The sequence below is a fragment of the Cyrtonyx montezumae genome, unplaced genomic scaffold, assembly GCF_038088225.1.
Source record: "Cyrtonyx montezumae isolate F1298 unplaced genomic scaffold, pur_monq_1.0 scaffold_10, whole genome shotgun sequence".
Lineage (NCBI taxonomy): Eukaryota > Metazoa > Chordata > Aves > Galliformes > Odontophoridae > Cyrtonyx > Cyrtonyx montezumae.
Genome location: NW_027071826.1, coordinates 42,339,359 through 42,357,290, shown reverse-complemented (window position 1 = coordinate 42,357,290; position 17,932 = coordinate 42,339,359). Strand labels below are relative to the sequence as shown.

General features: G+C 50.8%; 2 protein-coding genes and 1 non-coding gene across 3 annotated transcripts in view; 2 read left to right on the top strand and 1 right to left on the bottom strand.

Moving 5' to 3' along the window:
- LOC136060510 (USP6 N-terminal-like protein) overlaps positions 1-2,823 on the bottom strand; it is a 67,371-nt gene extending 64,548 nt beyond the window's left edge. The window contains exon 1 of the mRNA XM_065755100.1: positions 2,739-2,823. The gene's annotated coding sequence lies outside the window, so the exon portion shown is untranslated. The remainder of the gene's footprint in view (positions 1-2,738) is intronic.
- Positions 2,824-2,939: 116 nt separating this feature from the next.
- On the top strand, positions 2,940-3,012 carry TRNAA-AGC (transfer RNA alanine (anticodon AGC)). The gene has a single exon. It is a non-coding gene; the product is annotated as a tRNA-Ala (tRNA).
- Positions 3,013-7,815: 4,803 nt separating this feature from the next.
- Positions 7,816-16,132, top strand: RNH1 (ribonuclease/angiogenin inhibitor 1). The gene is made up of 10 exons (XM_065755092.1): positions 7,816-7,893; positions 9,185-9,290; positions 10,644-10,814; positions 11,401-11,571; positions 11,910-12,080; positions 12,510-12,680; positions 13,055-13,225; positions 14,295-14,465; positions 14,854-15,024; positions 15,341-16,132. The coding sequence occupies exons 2-10, from the start codon at positions 9,205-9,207 to the stop codon at positions 15,426-15,428; spliced, it is 1,371 nt and encodes a 456-aa protein (XP_065611164.1). The 5' UTR covers positions 7,816-7,893; positions 9,185-9,204; the 3' UTR covers positions 15,429-16,132.
- The last annotated feature ends 1,800 nt before the right edge of the window (positions 16,133-17,932 follow it).

Genomic DNA, 17,932 nt, shown 5'->3' with positions numbered 1-17,932 from the left:
TTACATCTATCTCCCAGGCACGGGGCTACCATTAATGGAATTAGCAGGCACGCTGCCTCAGCCTCACCGAGGCGGGATAAGGTGGCAGCTGGCCAGCCCCATCCAACTCCATCTGCACCGCCTGCCCAGCTTTGCCGTCTGCCCTAATGAGCCCAACGCATGACAAGGGCTTGGAACAGAAAGATCTTGAAACACGAGCTGTCCAGGACAATCAATCTCTCTCTAGGAACACCCAGGCCCAGCATCAGCAATCCTCCAGTCTCACTGAGCTCTCATGCAGCACAGAATGGAGATGTGTGCCAGTGGTGTCAGAGCAAGCCCATGGCCAAGGAGCACATCCCACAACTGCAGAGAGAGCCCAACTCCTGGCATCTGTTCCAAAAACGCTACACAAAACAGACAGCAATCCTTCCAAGGCACAGCAAAGCAGTCAAGACTTTACCATGGACACTGCCCTGCACAGGGTTCAACAAGGGCAAACGCTGAGTCCTGCAACTGTAGAGGAATAACTGCATGCATCAGTACAGGTTTGGGGCTGACCTGCTGGAGAGCAGCTCTGCGGAGATTTGGCTGGGTGTCCCAGTTGATCAACAGCTGACCACTAGTTGGCCATGAGCCAGCAGTGTGCCCTTGTGGGCAAGAAGGCAAATGGTATCCCAAGGCACATTAAAAAGAGAATGGCCAGCGGGTCAATGGAGGCGGTCCTATCCATCTACTCCGCCCTGGTGAGGCCACATCTGGAGTTCTGCATCCAGTTCCAGGCTTTTCAGTTGAAGAAAGATGGGGAACTTCTAGAGACAGTTCAGCAGAGGGCCACAAAGATGTCTGGGGCCTGGAGCATCTCCCTTGTGAGGAAGGGCTGAGAGACCTGGGACAATTTTCAGCCTGGAGAAGACTGAGAGGAGATCTTATCAGTGCTTACAAATATCAAAAGGGTGGGAGTCAAGTGGATGGGGCCAGCATCTTTTTAACAGTGCCCAGTGATAGAACAAGGGGCAATGAGGACAAACAGGAACATAGGAAGTTCCACCTGATCTTTACAGTAAAGAGCTTCTTTATTGTGACAGAGCACCGGAACAGGCTGCTCAAAGAGGTTATGGGGTTTCCTTCTTTGGAGATATTCAACACCCACCTGGACACCTTCCTGTGTAAAGCTGCCTTAGTAGGGGGCTGGACTTGTGACCTCCAGAGGTCCCTTCCAACCCCTATGATTCTATGATTCCATCATGCATGAGCTATCACATAACCACGTTGAGAAACGTGCGACATGGCATGACCTAGTCCCTTATATCATCCCTGCACTACCCCAGAAAAGACAGGCAAGAGTGCTGCAAGCCACCAAAAGCCAAGAGAGATACAGCAAGAAAGCCTACTGCAAAGCCCAAAATGCACTGCAACTCAGCATCCCTGGGGATGGTTCTTTGCATAAAGTTGCCATAGATTAGGGCTTTTTTTTTCCTAGACACCTGCAAAGAGACTTCTCTGTCACATGCAAGGAGGGAGTGAGAGTAGAAGATGGAGATTCATCAGCTCCCAATGCTTGCCTCCATCAGTACATGAAAAACAAATGAGGGAGACCAGGGATGGGACTGATGGAGCACAGCTGAAGTCCCTCACGCCCCACACCTGCACTTGCTCTGCAGCTGCTCTCAGCAGCACAGGGTGCAGGAAGGCAGGCTGCCTCGTGACAGGAAAAAACCCCACAGCACCGAGGAGGTGAAACCTCACATCTGAGAGCGTCTGTGTAAAGTGCAGCCAGCTCACAGCACAAAATGTTTCTTCCAGCTCTACAGAGTCTAGCAGACGCTTTGCAAAACTGAGCAGGGGAAACACTATGGCAGGTGGGGTCTGCTGGGAGGGATACTCATGAGAATCTCTCTGTGCATCAAAATTAAAAGAAAAAACGGAGCCTGAGGGCAAGAGCACACAGTCCTGTAGCTCAGTGGGACAGATGTCAAAGAGAGAGGGGGACAGCAGAGGAAGAAACGATGCATATGCAATGCTCTCCAGGCTGACTGCCGGGGGAAAGCTTCCGTGGGGTTAAAAGAACGGCTCAAGTACGGGGCTGTCAGAACTGTGAGTCAAGCTCCCAGTCAGGAAGGCACGCTGCGGAGGGGTGTGGTGGCGGCTGTTCGGTCGCTGCCATTTGGGTTTTTCGAAGATAAATGCACTCGCTGGCTGAAACGCAAACAAGAGAGCAGCCCGCAGCCGGGAAAACGAGCAACGCGAGGCAGGAGGGCTTCCGAAGAGCTGAAAGCGTGCTGCTCGGGCCCTTCAAAGAAAGGATGCGACGCTAAAAGAAAGGGACGCGTAAACTTAAAACTTCCCGGTGGTTTCGAGAAAATAGCACTCGGACCTGCTAGTAAGAGCGCTGCGGGAGACAAAAGCCATCCGCAGACCAGAACCTGTCAAGGAAGGGCGATGTACACCAGCAGAGCGGGCGCCGGGCGAAGCAGTGCCGAGCCACGCGCGGCTCCGGACCCGCTGCCGTCCCGCAGCCCCTCGCCGCCGCCCCGCTCCAACCGCGGGAGAGAACGCAACGACTTCCCCGCCCCCGGAGGGCCGCGGTTCCCTTCTGCGGGGTTCTCCGCGCGGGGAACGGGGGGGGGGGGGGGTGCAGTGCCAGCACCGCGCGGGGAGTCCCCCCCCCCAGACCGGACACGCTCACACGCACCGACGTTCTCCCGCCCGCCCGCCGCACAACGCCCCGCGATGCTCCGCGCCCCGCCGCTCCTCACCGCAGGCGGGCGACCGCCAGCTCCCGGCCTCGCCGCGCATCCCATCCTCAGGCGCGCACCCCAGCGCCCGGCCCGGCCCGCGCGCTCTTTCGCGCAGGCGCTGTGGAAGGCAGTGCAGGGCCGGGTGTTCCCAACAAAGTGGCAGCGTCTCGTCTCGCGAGACGAGAATAGGGCCGGCACGAGACAACGATCCTAACGGTCGGGGAATTAGCTCAAATGGTAGAGCGCTCGCTTAGCATGCGAGAGGTAGCGGGATCGATGCCCGCATTCTCCAGTTACTTTTTCTTATCCCACACTGTCGGTACCGCTGTTTACTCCAGCCGTCTTAGGCTGGGGACTGGAAGTGGTCAGGTAACGGGTCTCCTCTTACGATCTGTAAATGTATTTTGCTGTTTAAGAAATACCTTTTACATACTCGTCAAAAAGAACTCATAGAACTGTAGAAATCATTTAAGTTGGAAAAGATCTCTTAGGTCATCAGGTCTGACCGTTAACTGAGCACTGACAGGTCTACCACTTCCCTAAGTACCACACCTACATGTCTTAAATACCTCCAGGGACGTGACTCAACCACTTCCCTGGGCAGCCTCTTGCAATGCCTCACAACCCTCTACGTGAAGAATTTTTTCCTAATACCCAATTTAACCCCTGCCCTTGGTGCAACTTGAGGTCATTAATTCTCATCCTATTGCTGTTACCTGGGAGAAGACACCCTTAACCTCCCTTCAGGTCTGCGTAGAGAGTAATAAGGTCCCCTGAGCATCCTCTTCCCCAGACTGAACAATCAGTCTGGCCACCTGGGTACACTGAGGCCTGCACCAGCAGCTCCCCTGTGCTTGCCTTTATTGATTTGTGAAGAGGTCAAAATACTTCAAGAAGATGCTCGTGTATGTGCTCACTAGTCAACAAATCACCAAGATTAAAAATCCCCCTCTGCCCAATGTTAAGTCAGGAATTCAAATTCTCCACGTTTTGGAGGGTCGGTGTTTTATTGCAATGAGCCACAGGCAGTAATCTAATACAGCAAAAGAAAGAAGGAGAGAGTGAATTTTGAAAAGTGAAGTTAAACTTTCAATATGTGCAGTGAACTGTATCGTGAAAATAAAAAGCCAGAGGAACACACTCGGCTTGTGGGTTTTTTTCCAAGTCACAAGCAGAACTGGAAACCAGAGGTGTGAACCAGTCCTGCATACTTTCTCCACTTACATGTATGAAAAAGTGGCCTTTTGGACAAAGTGAGATTTTGGCAAACTTTTTTTAGTCTAAGCTGAACTCACACGAACAGGCACTGCAGAGCCACGCTGCACAGCTATGATCTTCCTGAACAATATCAGCAGTGCTGTGCCACGGCTGAGGACTGCATGTGGTTTTCCTCCTGCAAGTTGTAGCCATACTCTGAAAGTCATTCCGTCCCCACCACCCATCATTCTAAACAACAAAGCTGAGCAGAAAGGACAGTTCCCATCACAAACAACTAGGTTGAAAAGAGGATGCATTTCTGTGAAGTGATTGTTTTGTATAAATTTCCATGGATTCTTGGTGGAGAGAGACTGCTTTGCTGACACCTCTCAGCCCCTTCCAGAATATAACAGCCAGACTGAGGTCTGAAAGGCAGATGAGTGGATGGAGGTGAAGAGTTTGTTCTCATCTTTTAAGAATGATTTATACTCAGGATTTGGAGTGCCAGACAAAGTCATGCAGTAACCAGCTGTCACTGCAGCAGTCTTCAAAGCTGTACAAATGGTTCAGATATTCGCGTGCGGTGGGATTTACTGGGAACGTGAGATCTGTCACAGCCTCCTCTTTCATCAGCTGCTGCACAGCCGATGCAAGGAGATTCCAAGGGGAAATACTGGTGTGTTTATGGTCTGGTTCTCTCTTTCCCCCGCTAGCTGCGAAGCACAGCTTCACCCACTCACCCGCTCCAGCCCCGGTCCCGTAGCCGCTGGGTGACTGCAGCAGCGAGAGCCCAAATGTGCACAGCTGGGGCCGCACCGCCCTCTGCAGCTCAATTGCTGTTGTGCAACTCCACCAGATCAGAGCCCTGGAGTCACTCTTAACTAACAGCATGCTTCTTGTTCAGCCTAGCAGAGACCACAGCCAGAAACTACTCCTTAGGACAATATATTGCACAAATACTCAGAATACTATTTCCTTAGACCAATCCCCACCCCCTGCACGAAACAAAGAGAGCAGCTTTTCTATTACGAGAACAAGATGACCACATCAGAGCAGCTAAACATTCCTCCTAATGGCTTTCTTGTGGGAATCTCTGCCGAGCCGTCACAGCACAGAGCCACCATATGTTTGCACACATGCAGCTGGGGAGCATTTGCTCACATTTGCTAGGAGCTCAAAGCTTGCAGCCACTTGCTTGCCAGCAGCATGTGCTTAGCCACCTCCCTTGTGCTGCTCCTGTGGCACTGTGGCTCTGAGTCTTGATGTCAGATGCTCCACCCTGGCTCCACAGATGTTGGAGCTGCTTTTTCCCTTCCAAGAGCTTTATCAGCCTGCTGGCTTTTGAGGAATGGCCCGTGTTCTGCATTTCCTCCCCCCACAAAGCCTCACAACAAATGTCTCTCAGGCAGAAGGACAGGCTGACAGAGAGAGGAAGTGCCAACGGCCAAACCTGGGCTCTGAGTGTGACAGATGGGGCTGGGTGCATGACTACAACTTGCTGCCATGGCTCATAGTTTGCTGGTAGGCATCACACAGTCAAGCTAGCAAAAGAGCTGTCACTACCCTGAAAATTCTTGTGTTTTTAATTGCAATTAAGTGCACACACAAAGGCATCGTGAGAGCAGAGAGGACAGAATGGCAGAGTGCTGGAGGGCGGAAAAACGGGCGCTTTCAGCTTATGCTAATGAGTTTAATTCTGAGATTATTTAAGTAGCCGTCTGGATTGCTTGCTCTAGGTCATGTGCATATGGACATCAGCTTTAAAATGAAGTCATCTGAAATGCAGAGACGTATCCCAGCCTCCCCAGGACACAAGGCTGCCCTGGCTAGGTCCATAGAATCATAGAATGACCTGGGTTGAAATGGACCTCAAAGATCATCTAGTTCCATTTTCCGTGGACACTGGTGTGCTCTCTTTCTCTTAATGCCAGGCTAAAGAACAGAGAAGCCCAGCTGGGAGGCAAGTGTGCTCCATTTCCTCTGGGATGTATTATACCCAGAGGTGCTGCAGAAATACCTCTTGATTGTTCCTGAGATGCCCCCAGTTGTCCCCACACAGTGAGGGCAGCCAAGGGAACATGGGTTTCTGGCTCTCCAAGCAATCAGTGCTCCTAGAATGAGCACTGCTCTGTGTTTTGCTCACTCTGTGCTGTGTGTAGGGATGAGTGATAGCATGCAATTTCAGAGCACTGTTACAGCCTCCTCCACAGACTTCCTTATACTCATGGCCTTCCTGAGAGCACCCCAGCGGGTGAGAGCAGCCTGCAGCATCCTTCCCACCTGCATGTGGTCATTTGTTGGATGGCTCGTGCCATTCTCAAGCCACGCATCCTCTTACTCCTTACAAGGTCCTCATGCCCCAGCTCAGACAAACCCAGTCCTTGGGAGCAAAGAGCTGAGAAATGAATCCAAAACAGGGCTGTAGCCTTGCTGTGCTGTTATCACACTCATGTGGGGCTGTCCTTGCTGGGATATTCTCCATGCAGCCACTTTCCTGCCCCTACAGGAATCCAGTGACACAAGTCCACCGTCCAGAGGGCAGCCAGGTGTGAAGCAGGGCTCCTGGTTCAAGTGGCAGGGATAAATGGTTATTAATGGACATTAAACTGCCTCTATCACCACAGGGTTTTATGGGAAGCTCGCTCTGGCACCATCCCTGAGCCACATCCTGCTGCAGCCACCACCAACCATTGGTATTTGCAGTGAAACAGGGCAGTGATCCTTGGTGCTGCCGCATCCTGCAGCCCAACTGCACCAAGGAGGAAAAACGCGATTGCAGCCCAGCAATGCCCTTCTTCCTCTAGCAGATACCATGTGCACAACAGCTGAGGTTGCATAGTAACAGCAGCAGAAAAGCATCCGCCTGGCCCCCACGCTCCTGCACAGACCTGAGCAGCAAGGTATGTATCAGCAAAGCACCAGGCCCAGAAGATCCTTAAAGTTTCCCTTTTGCTTAGCAAAGGGGAACAGCAAAGGGTTTTAGAACAGGGGCTGCTGTGTTGGAGAGCTGTGGAGCGAGCTAGGGGCATGGGGTGCTTTGTGGGAGTAGAGACATCAGAGAAGCCAAGATTTTGGTGGGTGTGTCATAGAGCTCTCAGTGCTCTGCCCCGCCGTGTGAAAGGCTAAAGGAGCTTTCACCAGGGTGACAGCAGCGAGGTGGGGACCAGCTGGTAGCGGGAGCAGGAAGTACATTGGGCAATGATGAGCGTGCCCCAGCCCTACTGCACTGTGCTGGATGGGTGTGTGCAGCCCAGGGCTGCATTTCACAGGGCTTGGAGCAACACCTAATGGAGGGAGCACAGGAGAAAACTGTGCCACTGGGGCTGGTAGGGGGAATGGAGGGCACCTCACAAGCCTCTTAAGCTGTCCCCATAGACAGCCACCAGAACAGTGAAGAATAGGGATTGCTGCTGTTCCCCAAATGGCCTGTAGGAAGGAGTCGGTTCCCAGTCCAAGATGGATATTGCAAAGTGTAACTTCTGGTCCTCTGTTCCCCTGCGCATCACCTCCTTACAGCGACGTGCCCTGGTGCCTCTGCTCTGGGGATGAGAGAAAGGGGATTAGAGGGATGGAGAAAGAGGAAAACAGGGGGAAAGAAGAAAAAGGGGCAGTGGGAAATGAGGGAGAAATGATGAAAAAGAATGGGGAGGAAGGAAAAAAGAGGGAAGAGGAAAGGAGAAGGAAGAAGGCGAGAGAAAAGAGAGGGAAAAAGGGAAGGGAGTAAAGGAAGAAAGGGAGGAGTGACGAAAGAAAGATAAAAGAGAGAGGAAAAGAGAAGAAAACACTGGAAAAAAGAGGAAAGGGAAGCGGGGAAGGAGGAGCGGCAGACGCGCTCCTCCCCGTCCGGCGGCGCGGAGCCGCCCCGCAAGGAGGAGCGGAGCGGAACGGAACGGGACGGGCGGGCTCTGCGGGCGGGCGGCAGCGGCGGCGGCTCGGCGGGCGTGGGCAGGGCCAGGCCGCGGCGGTCCGGGCGGAGGTACGGCGGCAGGGCCGCGTGTAGCAGCGGGGGGAGAGCCGAGGGCTGCGGGAGCGCTCCGGGAAGCGCCGGGTCCCGGTGTCGGGGGGGGGGGGTTGTCCGGGAGCAGCTCGTCGCGGGTCCCCGCGCTGCTGCCCGCGCTCCGGCGGTCTCGGCAACTGCCGGCTGTAAGCGTTAACCGCGAGGTGGGAAGGGAGGGAGGATGCCGGGGGGTCGGGAGGGGGCGGAGGGCAGCGGGGCCCGGGGATGCTCCGAGCGGTGCCCGCTCAGCGGGAGCCCTTTGTGATCGCTGGGGGAGGAAGGGAGAAGAATGCAGCGAGCGGGCCGGAGGCGTCCGCCGGGTTGTGCAATAGTTTGTGCTGTTGGCTCGCTTCTTTCCACGGGTTTGGCTCGACCCTGCCGCTACCCCACCTGTATATAGGTGGGGATGAGCTGCGGGTCCCCCAGCACTGCCTGGCCGCCGTGCCCTGCCTTCGGACGGGGCTTCCTTCCTTCTAAAGAGCACAGCTTGACCAAGTTTCATGGCAGTTCCTATGTCGCACACGGAGTTGCACGTCGTGCTGCAGTCCCGGAGCTTGCCGCTTCCTCCATGCGTTCAGGCAGCACCGCTCCCGGCACAGATTTTGGGTGCAGAGCATCCCCGCACCCCCATACAGCCCAACAGCTTTGGCACTGGGGTGCCAGGAAGCACTCTGCCCCGTGTTTGTGGTTCCAGAAGTGACGGGGATGGGGAAAGGCAGTGATGAATCGTGCTCAGCAATGTTGGAGGTTTTCCTTTTTTTTTTTAAACTGCCTCATTCCAATGTGATAACTCAAGAGGTCAATTTTCTTAAAAATGGATTCTCCAGAATCTCTGACTGTATCATGACTAATCATGACTGAGTCATGTTAGCACGGCCGAGATGCCAAAACCTTTTTTGTCACCTCCGGCTTAAGCACTGCCCACTGTAGTCTGAGAGCAGAGCTCAGCCCTCAGCCTCACCATACTGTCCTGTGTGTTTATTGGCACTCTCTGTACCTGCATTCATTCAGAAGTGCCATCTGACTGCGGAGCAAAGAAAATCCCTGCTTGCCCTGCTCTCTTCACTTTGAGTGGCCCAACAGGAGTGACGTCTCAATGCTTGGGAACCGAGTGGTAGAGGAACACTTCTCTGCACCTGCATTACACTTCTTGAGGATGGGCATTCATTCTGTGAACATGAAATGAGCTGCAGCGTGTGGGTTTGGAGAGGGTTGCTTTGCTTGCTTCTCCATCAGTGGCAAAAATAACAGTTGGATTTAAACTTTTCAGATCCTTTCTCGACTTTCAAAATGGACCTTGACATCCAGTGTGAGGAGATGAGCCCATCGAGATGGGCTGAGCTTCTGTCCACCATGAAGTCCTGCAGCACCATCAGGTAGTAATGCAGTGTGTTTCAGTAGTGAGACTGAGCGGTGGTATTGTGGACTTGTGACTTAGAAGTTGCACAGGAACAGGGATGTTTCTATTTTTGCACAACATGTTGATTAAAAAGATAAAAGCTGTCTTGCAAGAGGTTTCTTTTTGGTCTAGAGATAAGCAACGGTCAGTATGAATTAACACAGCTGTTGTAGTGTGGTGTGCACGCTCAGCCAGGCAGTGCCTGGACTGGTTACATACATTGGTTGCATGCTTTGGTTACATGCTTGACCCATCACTGGTAATTCTGTCTTTCTTGGCAGTCAGACCCCTCCAGTGGGGGAAGGCATCTCTCCTTTTGCTCATTAAGTTGCACACTCACTGGGCTGCAGTTCACATGCTGCCAAGTGACTGTTCCTTAATTGTTACGCACAAGCCACATGCCACCTTTTAATTCTTTACTCATCCATCAGAAGTGCCCACCCTGTGTGCTGAGCAAGCCTCTGGAGGGGAACTGAGCTTTGTAGTGTAAGCTGGGGGATGGGGTGAGACTTTGGATTTGTTCTGCATGCTTCCCTCTCTGCTGCTCTGGAAATTCACCTTCTTTAAGCTGGCATCTTCCTGCTTGGGCTGGAGAGGAAGGGCTACATCCAGCCAGCAGTGGCTTGGAGGAGATTAGGCAGGTTGAGTGTGACTTCCTGTTGTTTTGTAAAAGAGTGTTTTTTGCAGGCAAGCTTTGTGGGCTTCCTTAGGGCTGCCTTGGCTAGCAAGTAGAAGGCAGGGGAATGGCTGTGTACTGTGCAGAGGATGGGCTGCTTGAGGCATAGTGGATGGGAGTAGCTATGTTAGGAGCTGTTCAACAGTGTTGAACACAATCCCACTGGGAGATGCCCCTGCCGTGTTGCACACTCCTGCATGCTGAGAGCTGTGCTAGAGAAAGGCCATGACTAATCCACAGGACACCAGATTGCTAAGAGCGTCTCTGAGGCTGGGAAACCTGGCTGAAGACCCAGTTTGACTGGTCCTGGTGCAGAACCAGTCTGACAGCCTGCACGCTGGCCGCTAGCTAGATGTGGCTTCAGACGCTGGTAGTTTGCTGCTGGTGAAGTTCTGATGAGGGTGCATCATCTTCTAGCTCTGCTGAGGTGGTACAAGACTTGCATCTGCATAGCACAGCCTGTGGCTTGGAAAGCTGCCATCCAGTCCCTCCAGTACCTGACCACCCTCTGGTGAAGAACTTTTCCTAACACCCACCTGACCCTCCCCTGATGCAGCTCTATGCCGTTCCCAGGAGGCATAAAGCGAGTGCTTCTGCCAAGGAGACCAGCATGACTGTGAGGACTAATCTGCCCCATGTCTGCTTCTCTTTCAGGCTGGATGACTGCAATCTCTCCAGCAGTAACTGTAAGGATCTCTCCTCTATCATCCATACAAATCCATCCCTCAGAGAGCTGAAGCTCAACAACAATGAACTGGGGGATGCAGGCATTGAGTACCTGTGTAAAGGCTTGCTGAATCCGAGCTGTAGTTTGCAGAAGTTATGGTAAGTGCCTACTGATCGTTTTGCTCTGATATATTTGCAGAGTGCTGTAGATGAAGTCACAAGGCAAACTGGTGTGTGATTGTAGTACCAGAATCATGATGGTGCAACTCAGCCATTATCTAGGTCACATGCTTTGGAAACAGCCATATTTTTCCTTTTGCTTCTGTCTCTAGGAGCCAAGCAAAAGGTTGTTCCTGGGAGCCAAGCCAAAGTTAGCACTGCTATGCCTGACACTTCTCCATGGCAAGAGCATGATATCTCATAATTTCAAACACTCATATAGCAATAACTTGGTTGCCACACAACTTCTGTCAGCCTGAGAGCTGAAGGATCAGCTTCAAAGATCCTTATTGTAGCATACAGTAAGACTTCTAAATGGTGTGTCCAGGGTTTTAAGCCAAGTTGGATGAGGTTTTTATTTCTAGTTACTCTGGATCCTTAAAATAGCAATATTTACTTGGATGGATTGCTTTCTAAAGGGCTACACACTGTTGGTCTCTCCAGTGACAAACCTTAGCAGATGCACCTCTCCCAGAACCTCCGTAGTTGAGGTGCATTTCTCTCACCTCCACTGTCTCTCCTTTAGGCTGCAGAACTGTAACCTGACCAGTGCCAGCTGTGAGACTCTCCGCTCCGTCCTCAGTGCACAGCCGTCACTGATGGAGCTGCACGTGGGTGACAACAAACTGGGAACCTCTGGGGTGAAGGTGCTGTGCCAAGGGCTGATGAACCCCAACTGTAAGCTGCAGAAGCTGCAGTAAGTAGCCACTGGGCATTTTGGTCCAACAGTTCACCTTTGTCTTGTCTTCCCCTTGGGACAGGCACAGTTTTGTGGCCAGCTGATTTCTTTCTTTTTTGTCTGAATGTGGCCATGCATATTTATGGGAGTGGGTCTTGAGGGTTCTGTTCCCATTAGCCCTCTTGTCAGCAATGGCTAGTAATGCAAGAAATCTCTGACATCCCAGGGTTCTTTCTTTTTGTGCACTGTCTGGTTTCAAAGCAAACCCCACTGGCATATTTTCTGTTTTGCCAATGTCGAGCGGGTAGCAAAACACTTGATACTTGGTTTTGCCTGGATTTCTTCTCTCCTTACAGGCTGGAGTATTGTGAACTCACTGCTGATATTGTGGAAGCTCTCAACACTGCCCTGCAAACCAAGCCCACCCTGAAGGAGCTGAGCCTGAGTAACAACACACTGGGAGATACAGCTGTGAAACAGCTGTGCCGGGGGCTGGTGGAGGCAAACTGCGACTTGGAGTTACTACAGTAAGGAGGAGCTGGTCATCTGACTGCAAATAGTCCGGCTGCTGTTCCTGCCATGCATAAAAAAGGAGAAACTGCTGTCAAGGATACTTGAAGTTTAGGCCAGTGTTTTGCTGGCTCAGATTTTTGTAACTGTTGAAATTGAAAGTGCATGTCCAGGGCTTTCAGGATTTTGTGTTTATTTGTTCATTTTAAACTATCATGATTCTGAGTTCACTCCTGCATCAGATGGTCGAGTGTGAGCCCTTAACAGCAGGTTAAACTTGTAACTACAAGGAGCAACTCCTCGCTGGTGTCTGAGCATGGAGGAACAATCACAGTGCCCAGTTTGCAGCAGGGAACCATCCCACAGCCCTTTTCGGGTCCAAACTGGGGGGTTTGGAATTTGCAGCTGGTCTGGAGCAGCAGCTCAACATGTGTTTGTCTCTGCAGCCTGGAGAACTGTGGGATAACCAGCGACAGCTGTCAGGATATCAGCGCAGTTCTCAGCAGCAAGCCCTCGCTGATGGATCTGGCTGTGGGGGATAACAAGATCGGGGACACCGGGCTGGCTCTCCTGTGCCAAGGACTGTTACATCCCAACTGCAAGATCCAGAAGCTATGGTAAGGGTAGGCAGGCTGTGCCTGAGTCCCTCTGGTGGCCTGTGAGCTGTCTGCAGTGTGTTGCTGGTTTGCTTCTAAGCGGAAAGCTTCCCAGTTGCACCCCCTAGTGAAACAAGGCTGTCTCTGCTGCGAGTTCGTGGCTGCACAGAACTGGGTGGGGACTCCATGAATGTTCGTATTTATCTTCTGGTTCAGACAGAGCTTTTGGTGTGAAGGATGGAGAGTAAGGAGAAAGCTTGTGTGAATGGATGAGTTTCTTGAAGGACAGAAGAAAACGAAATGCTGTAGCCAGAAATTCACAATGCTAACAAAGACTTCTGTTTTCTAATCTAAATAATTATTGGGGCAAAATAATATTTTGTTCTTCCCTGCAGGTTATGGGACTGCGACCTCACAAGTGCTAGCTGTAAAGATCTCTCCAGAGTCTTCAGTACGAAAGAGACCCTCCTAGAGGTCAGTCTGATAGACAACAACTTGAGGGACTCTGGAATGGAAATGCTGTGTCAGGCGCTCAAGGATCCCAAAGCTCACCTCCAGGAGCTATGGTGAGCTGCTAACATAAATCCACAGTTGCAATAGTTCTACAAACATCCTGTACCTAAAAGATAAAGACTTTTGGACTAGGTATGGATGTTGTGTTTCTAAACTTCTTAGAAGATCTGCCCTGTAGTCAATCTGATTTAGCAGGAGGTTGGATTAGGCCTCCAGAGGTCGCTCCTGACCCCTACAGTTCTGTGATCCTCTTAGAAGCAATAGGAGACCAAGCATTAGTTGGAAAGCTTCCATCTACTATATTTTATTCTGTCACAAATGGCAACATAGGTGTGAAGGGCCTCAAGTAATAGCAAAATGAGTGCTATGATCAGCTATCACAAGTTCTCCACTGAAATGTAAACTCTCATTGATGAACCAAAGTTAGAAAGCTTGTATCTCATGTACTGCAGCTTCAAGTGTATGTCCTGAGAAAGCTGGGAAGAAAGTGCTTTCTGTGAAAAGCTGTAGCTCCATGCAGAAAAAAGGCTCTGTCTTTGGCACTTGCTGAAATGTGTAATTGCTTCTTCTCAGAAGGACTGGATAAAAGTCAGGGTTGAAACCTGTACTGGCAACTTGATGGTCTAAATCCGACCAAAGTATAATTGAACACCAAAAACAGTTCTCAGCATCCTGACAGCATTCCATTATGGATTAGGATGGTCTGGTATTGCATAGCCTGGTGATGGACAGTGTACTTCCTCGTAGAACTCCAGCAGGCAGCACTTCAGCTTTCCTACATTGCTGGTTCAGCTCCTGCCCCTGGTGGGTTCCTGCCCTGCCCCATGGGCGTGGGAATGAGTGAGGTGCCCCAGGAGCTGATGGTGAGACTGAGAGTGACTGTGAGCATCACACACATCTGCAGGCAAGTGCCTTTCCTTTTCTGAGGCAAGGATCCCAAACACTGTCAGATGGAGAAGTGCTGCTTAAAAAGGGTTGGCAGGCAAGGATTGAGAAAAGTGCAGTAATTGTGGGAGGGCTGCAGTTCCTCTCTTCCCACTCTCCTCCAAAGCAAGCATGAAGCAACCAGTGCTTGATGCTCTCCAGATCCCTGGAGTTCTCATGTCATATTTTACCTTGCAGGGTTAGAGAGTGTGGGCTCACAGCTGCTTGCTGCAAGGCAGTCAGCTCTGTTCTGAGCGTCAACAAACATTTGCAAGTCCTGCACATTGGTGAGAACAAGCTGGGCAATGCCGGGGTGGAGATACTGTGTGAAGGGCTGCTTCACCCCAACTGCAACATCCACTCTCTATGGTAAGGTACACCCTCAGGGGGCCTTTCCTCTGTTACGCATTACCCTTGCAAGCACAACATGCAGAGAGGGATAACAATGGAGTTTTTTTGCTCACAGGAAACAATTCATACCACAAATTGATGTTTAACTACACCAATCCCAACCTAGCAAGTAAATGGAAGCCATGGTTGCTTCTGCATGTCCTGACAGTCGTGATGTCTTGCACATGCAATGCAACGGTGCATCTGTGATTGTCATGGGGATTCGGTGGAACAGCCCCTGCTGATATTTCTGAGATGCTAACCTGTGGGAATCTCCAGGCTGCACCAGCATAGCCCAAACTGGGGTTGAAAGGATGGCTCTGGAGCCAGCACCTGCTGCACTTGCCTCTCTGTCCTCTCCCCACAGGTTGGGCAATTGCGATATCACTGCGGCCTGCTGTGCCACACTTGCTAACGTCATGGTCTCCAAGCAGAACCTTACAGAACTGGACCTGAGCTACAACTCTCTGGCAGATGAAGGTGTGATGAAGCTCTGTGAAGCCGTGAGGAACCCCAACTGCAAGCTGCAGCAGCTGATGTGAGCAATGCCTGTGTTCCTTTGGGCAAACGGTGACCCTAGGGAGTCACCTAGAGTCCCTTCCAAGTGCTGTGACTGCAGTGGCTGAATCTGCTTTGGTCCATAAGGCCCAGGAAGGAGGAGATGGTGATGCTGGGGAGGGAACTGTGCAGATGTGTGACTGGCATTAGGACTGGACTCTGCAGTCTAGCTGGGGCCCCTCCTGTTAATTAGTCTCATGACAACCATCTGTGTGTCTTTCTGCCTTCTTCAACCTTAACAAGATGTTCACTAACGCAACTTGTTGTTTTTTTTTTTTTTTTTTGTTGTGGTGCAGTCTGTATGACATTTTCTGGGGTCCTGAAGTGGACGATGAACTAAGAGCCCTGGAAGAGGCCAGGCCTGATGTGAAGATCATTTCATGAGTGAAGACTGCCTGCAGAGCGAAGTCAAAACAATGCCCTCTTCTTAATCTGAACTTCTCTTCTGTAAAGCTAATTAATTTAATATAGAATGTGCTTTTACCAAAAAAAGCCTTGTGGATTCCCAGAGCGGGGGTCCGGGTAGCTGATAAGCCTTGTGTGTCGCTGGATCTGCCAATGCTGAGGCTCGTGGAAGCATTGTGCGTTTACACTGCAGCATTGCTATCCTTGAAGTAAAGAAATAGTGGGCATCTGCTAGGAGCAGGACTGTGTACCCTTTAGGAGCTCTTTAATCCTATAATCCCTCACAATGTATTAGTCAGGCTTTAAAGAGAGCTCCTTTCAAAAGGCAAGGGGAGAACTACCTCCTGTTTTATTACAGGGGGGTGCCTTTGCCAGGTCTCTGGGGCTCTCCAAAAACCAACAAGTGTGCTTTTTAGTCTTAAGACTGAGCTTTCTGCTACCGTTCCTTAGAGGAGATCTTGGAAAAGCAGCGGTGGCCAGGATGCTGGAAGAGAGAGAAATGAGTGGCTCTTCAGCTGCTTACAGTCAGAATTAGCATCCCTCAAAAAGTGATTTTTTCCTACCAACAAAAGATGCTGTGTGTTTCTGCTAGTATGAGGGAAGATTAAGTGGTTTGATACACTTGCTCTGGCAAGAGTGGTTCTACAGGAGTTTTTATTAAAGTCTGTTTGCAAATAATTAAATGCTTCATTTTTCTGCTTATAAAAAAAAAATAAGATACAGATTCAAGCAATAGATTGTATATTTTTCCCTCGTGACCAACCCCCATCTCTTCTGAACCACACTATTATTAATACCTTGCTTCATGTTTGCTTTTGGTTATTTTGCTGGCTGAAGCACACTGGGTGGAGACTTGTCAAGCCCTTAGGAAGGCTGCAAGCCTAGAAAACGTTCCCCTTTGATCTGAGGCTGTTTGTGCAGTCAGAATTTTAGTAAACCTCATTGCAAGGGAAAGCTAAGCTGACACACACCCAAAACACTGCAATGAAAGAAAAAGTAGCTTAAAAAAAAAAAAAAAGCAAGTGAGAATCCGGGTGTTGCTCTATGCTAACCCTGCAAAAGAAGCATGTAAAAATAAGTCTTATTTCCCTAAAGGTGTTGCTTGGTGTTCTGGTTGCAAATTCCACCTGGGCATGTGATTTGAAGGTGTCCTATGGGCTTTGTCACCTGATGCCTACACAGTCACCTTGTAACTGGCTTTCCTCGGGCTTAGGAAAGCGAACCCTTATGAGGTTCTTACAAAGGAAGCATTTACATGAGCAGGGCTCCTGTAGCAGTCAGAAGTGCCCCAGGAGAAGTTTACTTGTGCCTTCAGGCAGGTGTGAATGGCAGGGTAGGTTTGTTCCCCACCACGCTTCTCTTATGAGGATTAAGAAGTCCAGGTCTAACTCAGTTCACAGCAGATGTCTGAATGCTAATGCAAAGCTGGCATACCCCAGTGTTACAGCATAAACGAGCTTCCCTGCACTGCACAGCCTCCCAGCCCCACTTTCCAAACCCTGCACAGAAAACCACGAACCCTATCAGGGGCAACTACACGCTCCAGGCAAATGCTAGCCACTTAAAAAAAAAAAAAAACAGCACCTTAGACCAAATAGATCAGGTAGCAGAGAACCCGTCTCCAGAGCACTCACATTATTTTGCATCTAGATCCCAGTAGCAGCAAGAGCTGCCTGCAGTGCCTTAGGACTCTGCAGTCTCAAAGCATGTGATCTGGAGCAGGGAGGTCACACTGCTCCAACAACACTGCCAGGAGTGCTCAGCATCAGGGTGTGACCTCCCCATGCATGTCACACTCCTCCAAAACCCACTGGCCCTCTGCTGAGATGGTCCAATGGGAGTCACTTTTTGCCTGAATCTTCCTTTTTCTCAGAAAAATCATCATTTTTGTCATCTTTTCCAATGTTACGCAAACACCTTCCTGCATGTCTCACTCCACCACCACCCCTTCCTCCCCAGCTCTTGGTCTCATTTTATCCCTTTTAATAATAGCAAAAACACATTGACTCAAAATAATACAAAGTAGAAGGCCAAAGCATCTCCCCCGGCCCCTTCCAGGCCAGGAAGGACATGGAAACACAAAGCTCTCAGGCTGCATGGAGCCAACCTCCTACCAGAGGGGGGGAAGGCTACCCTGCATGCGCTGTAACCCTTCCCAAGCTGGAGAGCAAACCAACAGCACACAGGATCTACAGCCACATGGTTAGGAGTGGAAACTTTGACCCTACAAGTGTTGGGACAGGATATTCTGCAGAGCTGGCTTTTTCCACCTCCACTTACCTCTTTCCATGAGAAGTTTTCCTTCTGCCCATGCCACACTGCCGTGGGATGCTCAGCCATTCAGGTGTTGCAGGTGACTACAATTCCTCAGCTCCCATCACAGAGGGGCTCCCCAGCTGCACTGTGAAGGCCTGTAGGGGATTGCTGCTGGAGCTCCTGCTGCCAGCCTTGAGGCCTCAGCTCATCCCTGGTGTGCAACAACC

Excerpts from the sequence above, each read along its gene's own strand:
- RNH1 (XM_065755092.1), top strand. The coding sequence starts at position 9,205 with ATGGACCTTGACATCCAGTGTGAGGAGATGAGCCCATCGAGATGGGCT. Across the intron at positions 11,572-11,909 it reads TGTAAGCTGCAGAAGCTGCA|GCTGGAGTATTGTGAACTCA; the intron begins GTAAGTAGCCAC and ends CTCTCCTTACAG. Across the intron at positions 12,081-12,509 it reads TGCGACTTGGAGTTACTACA|CCTGGAGAACTGTGGGATAA; the intron begins GTAAGGAGGAGC and ends TTGTCTCTGCAG.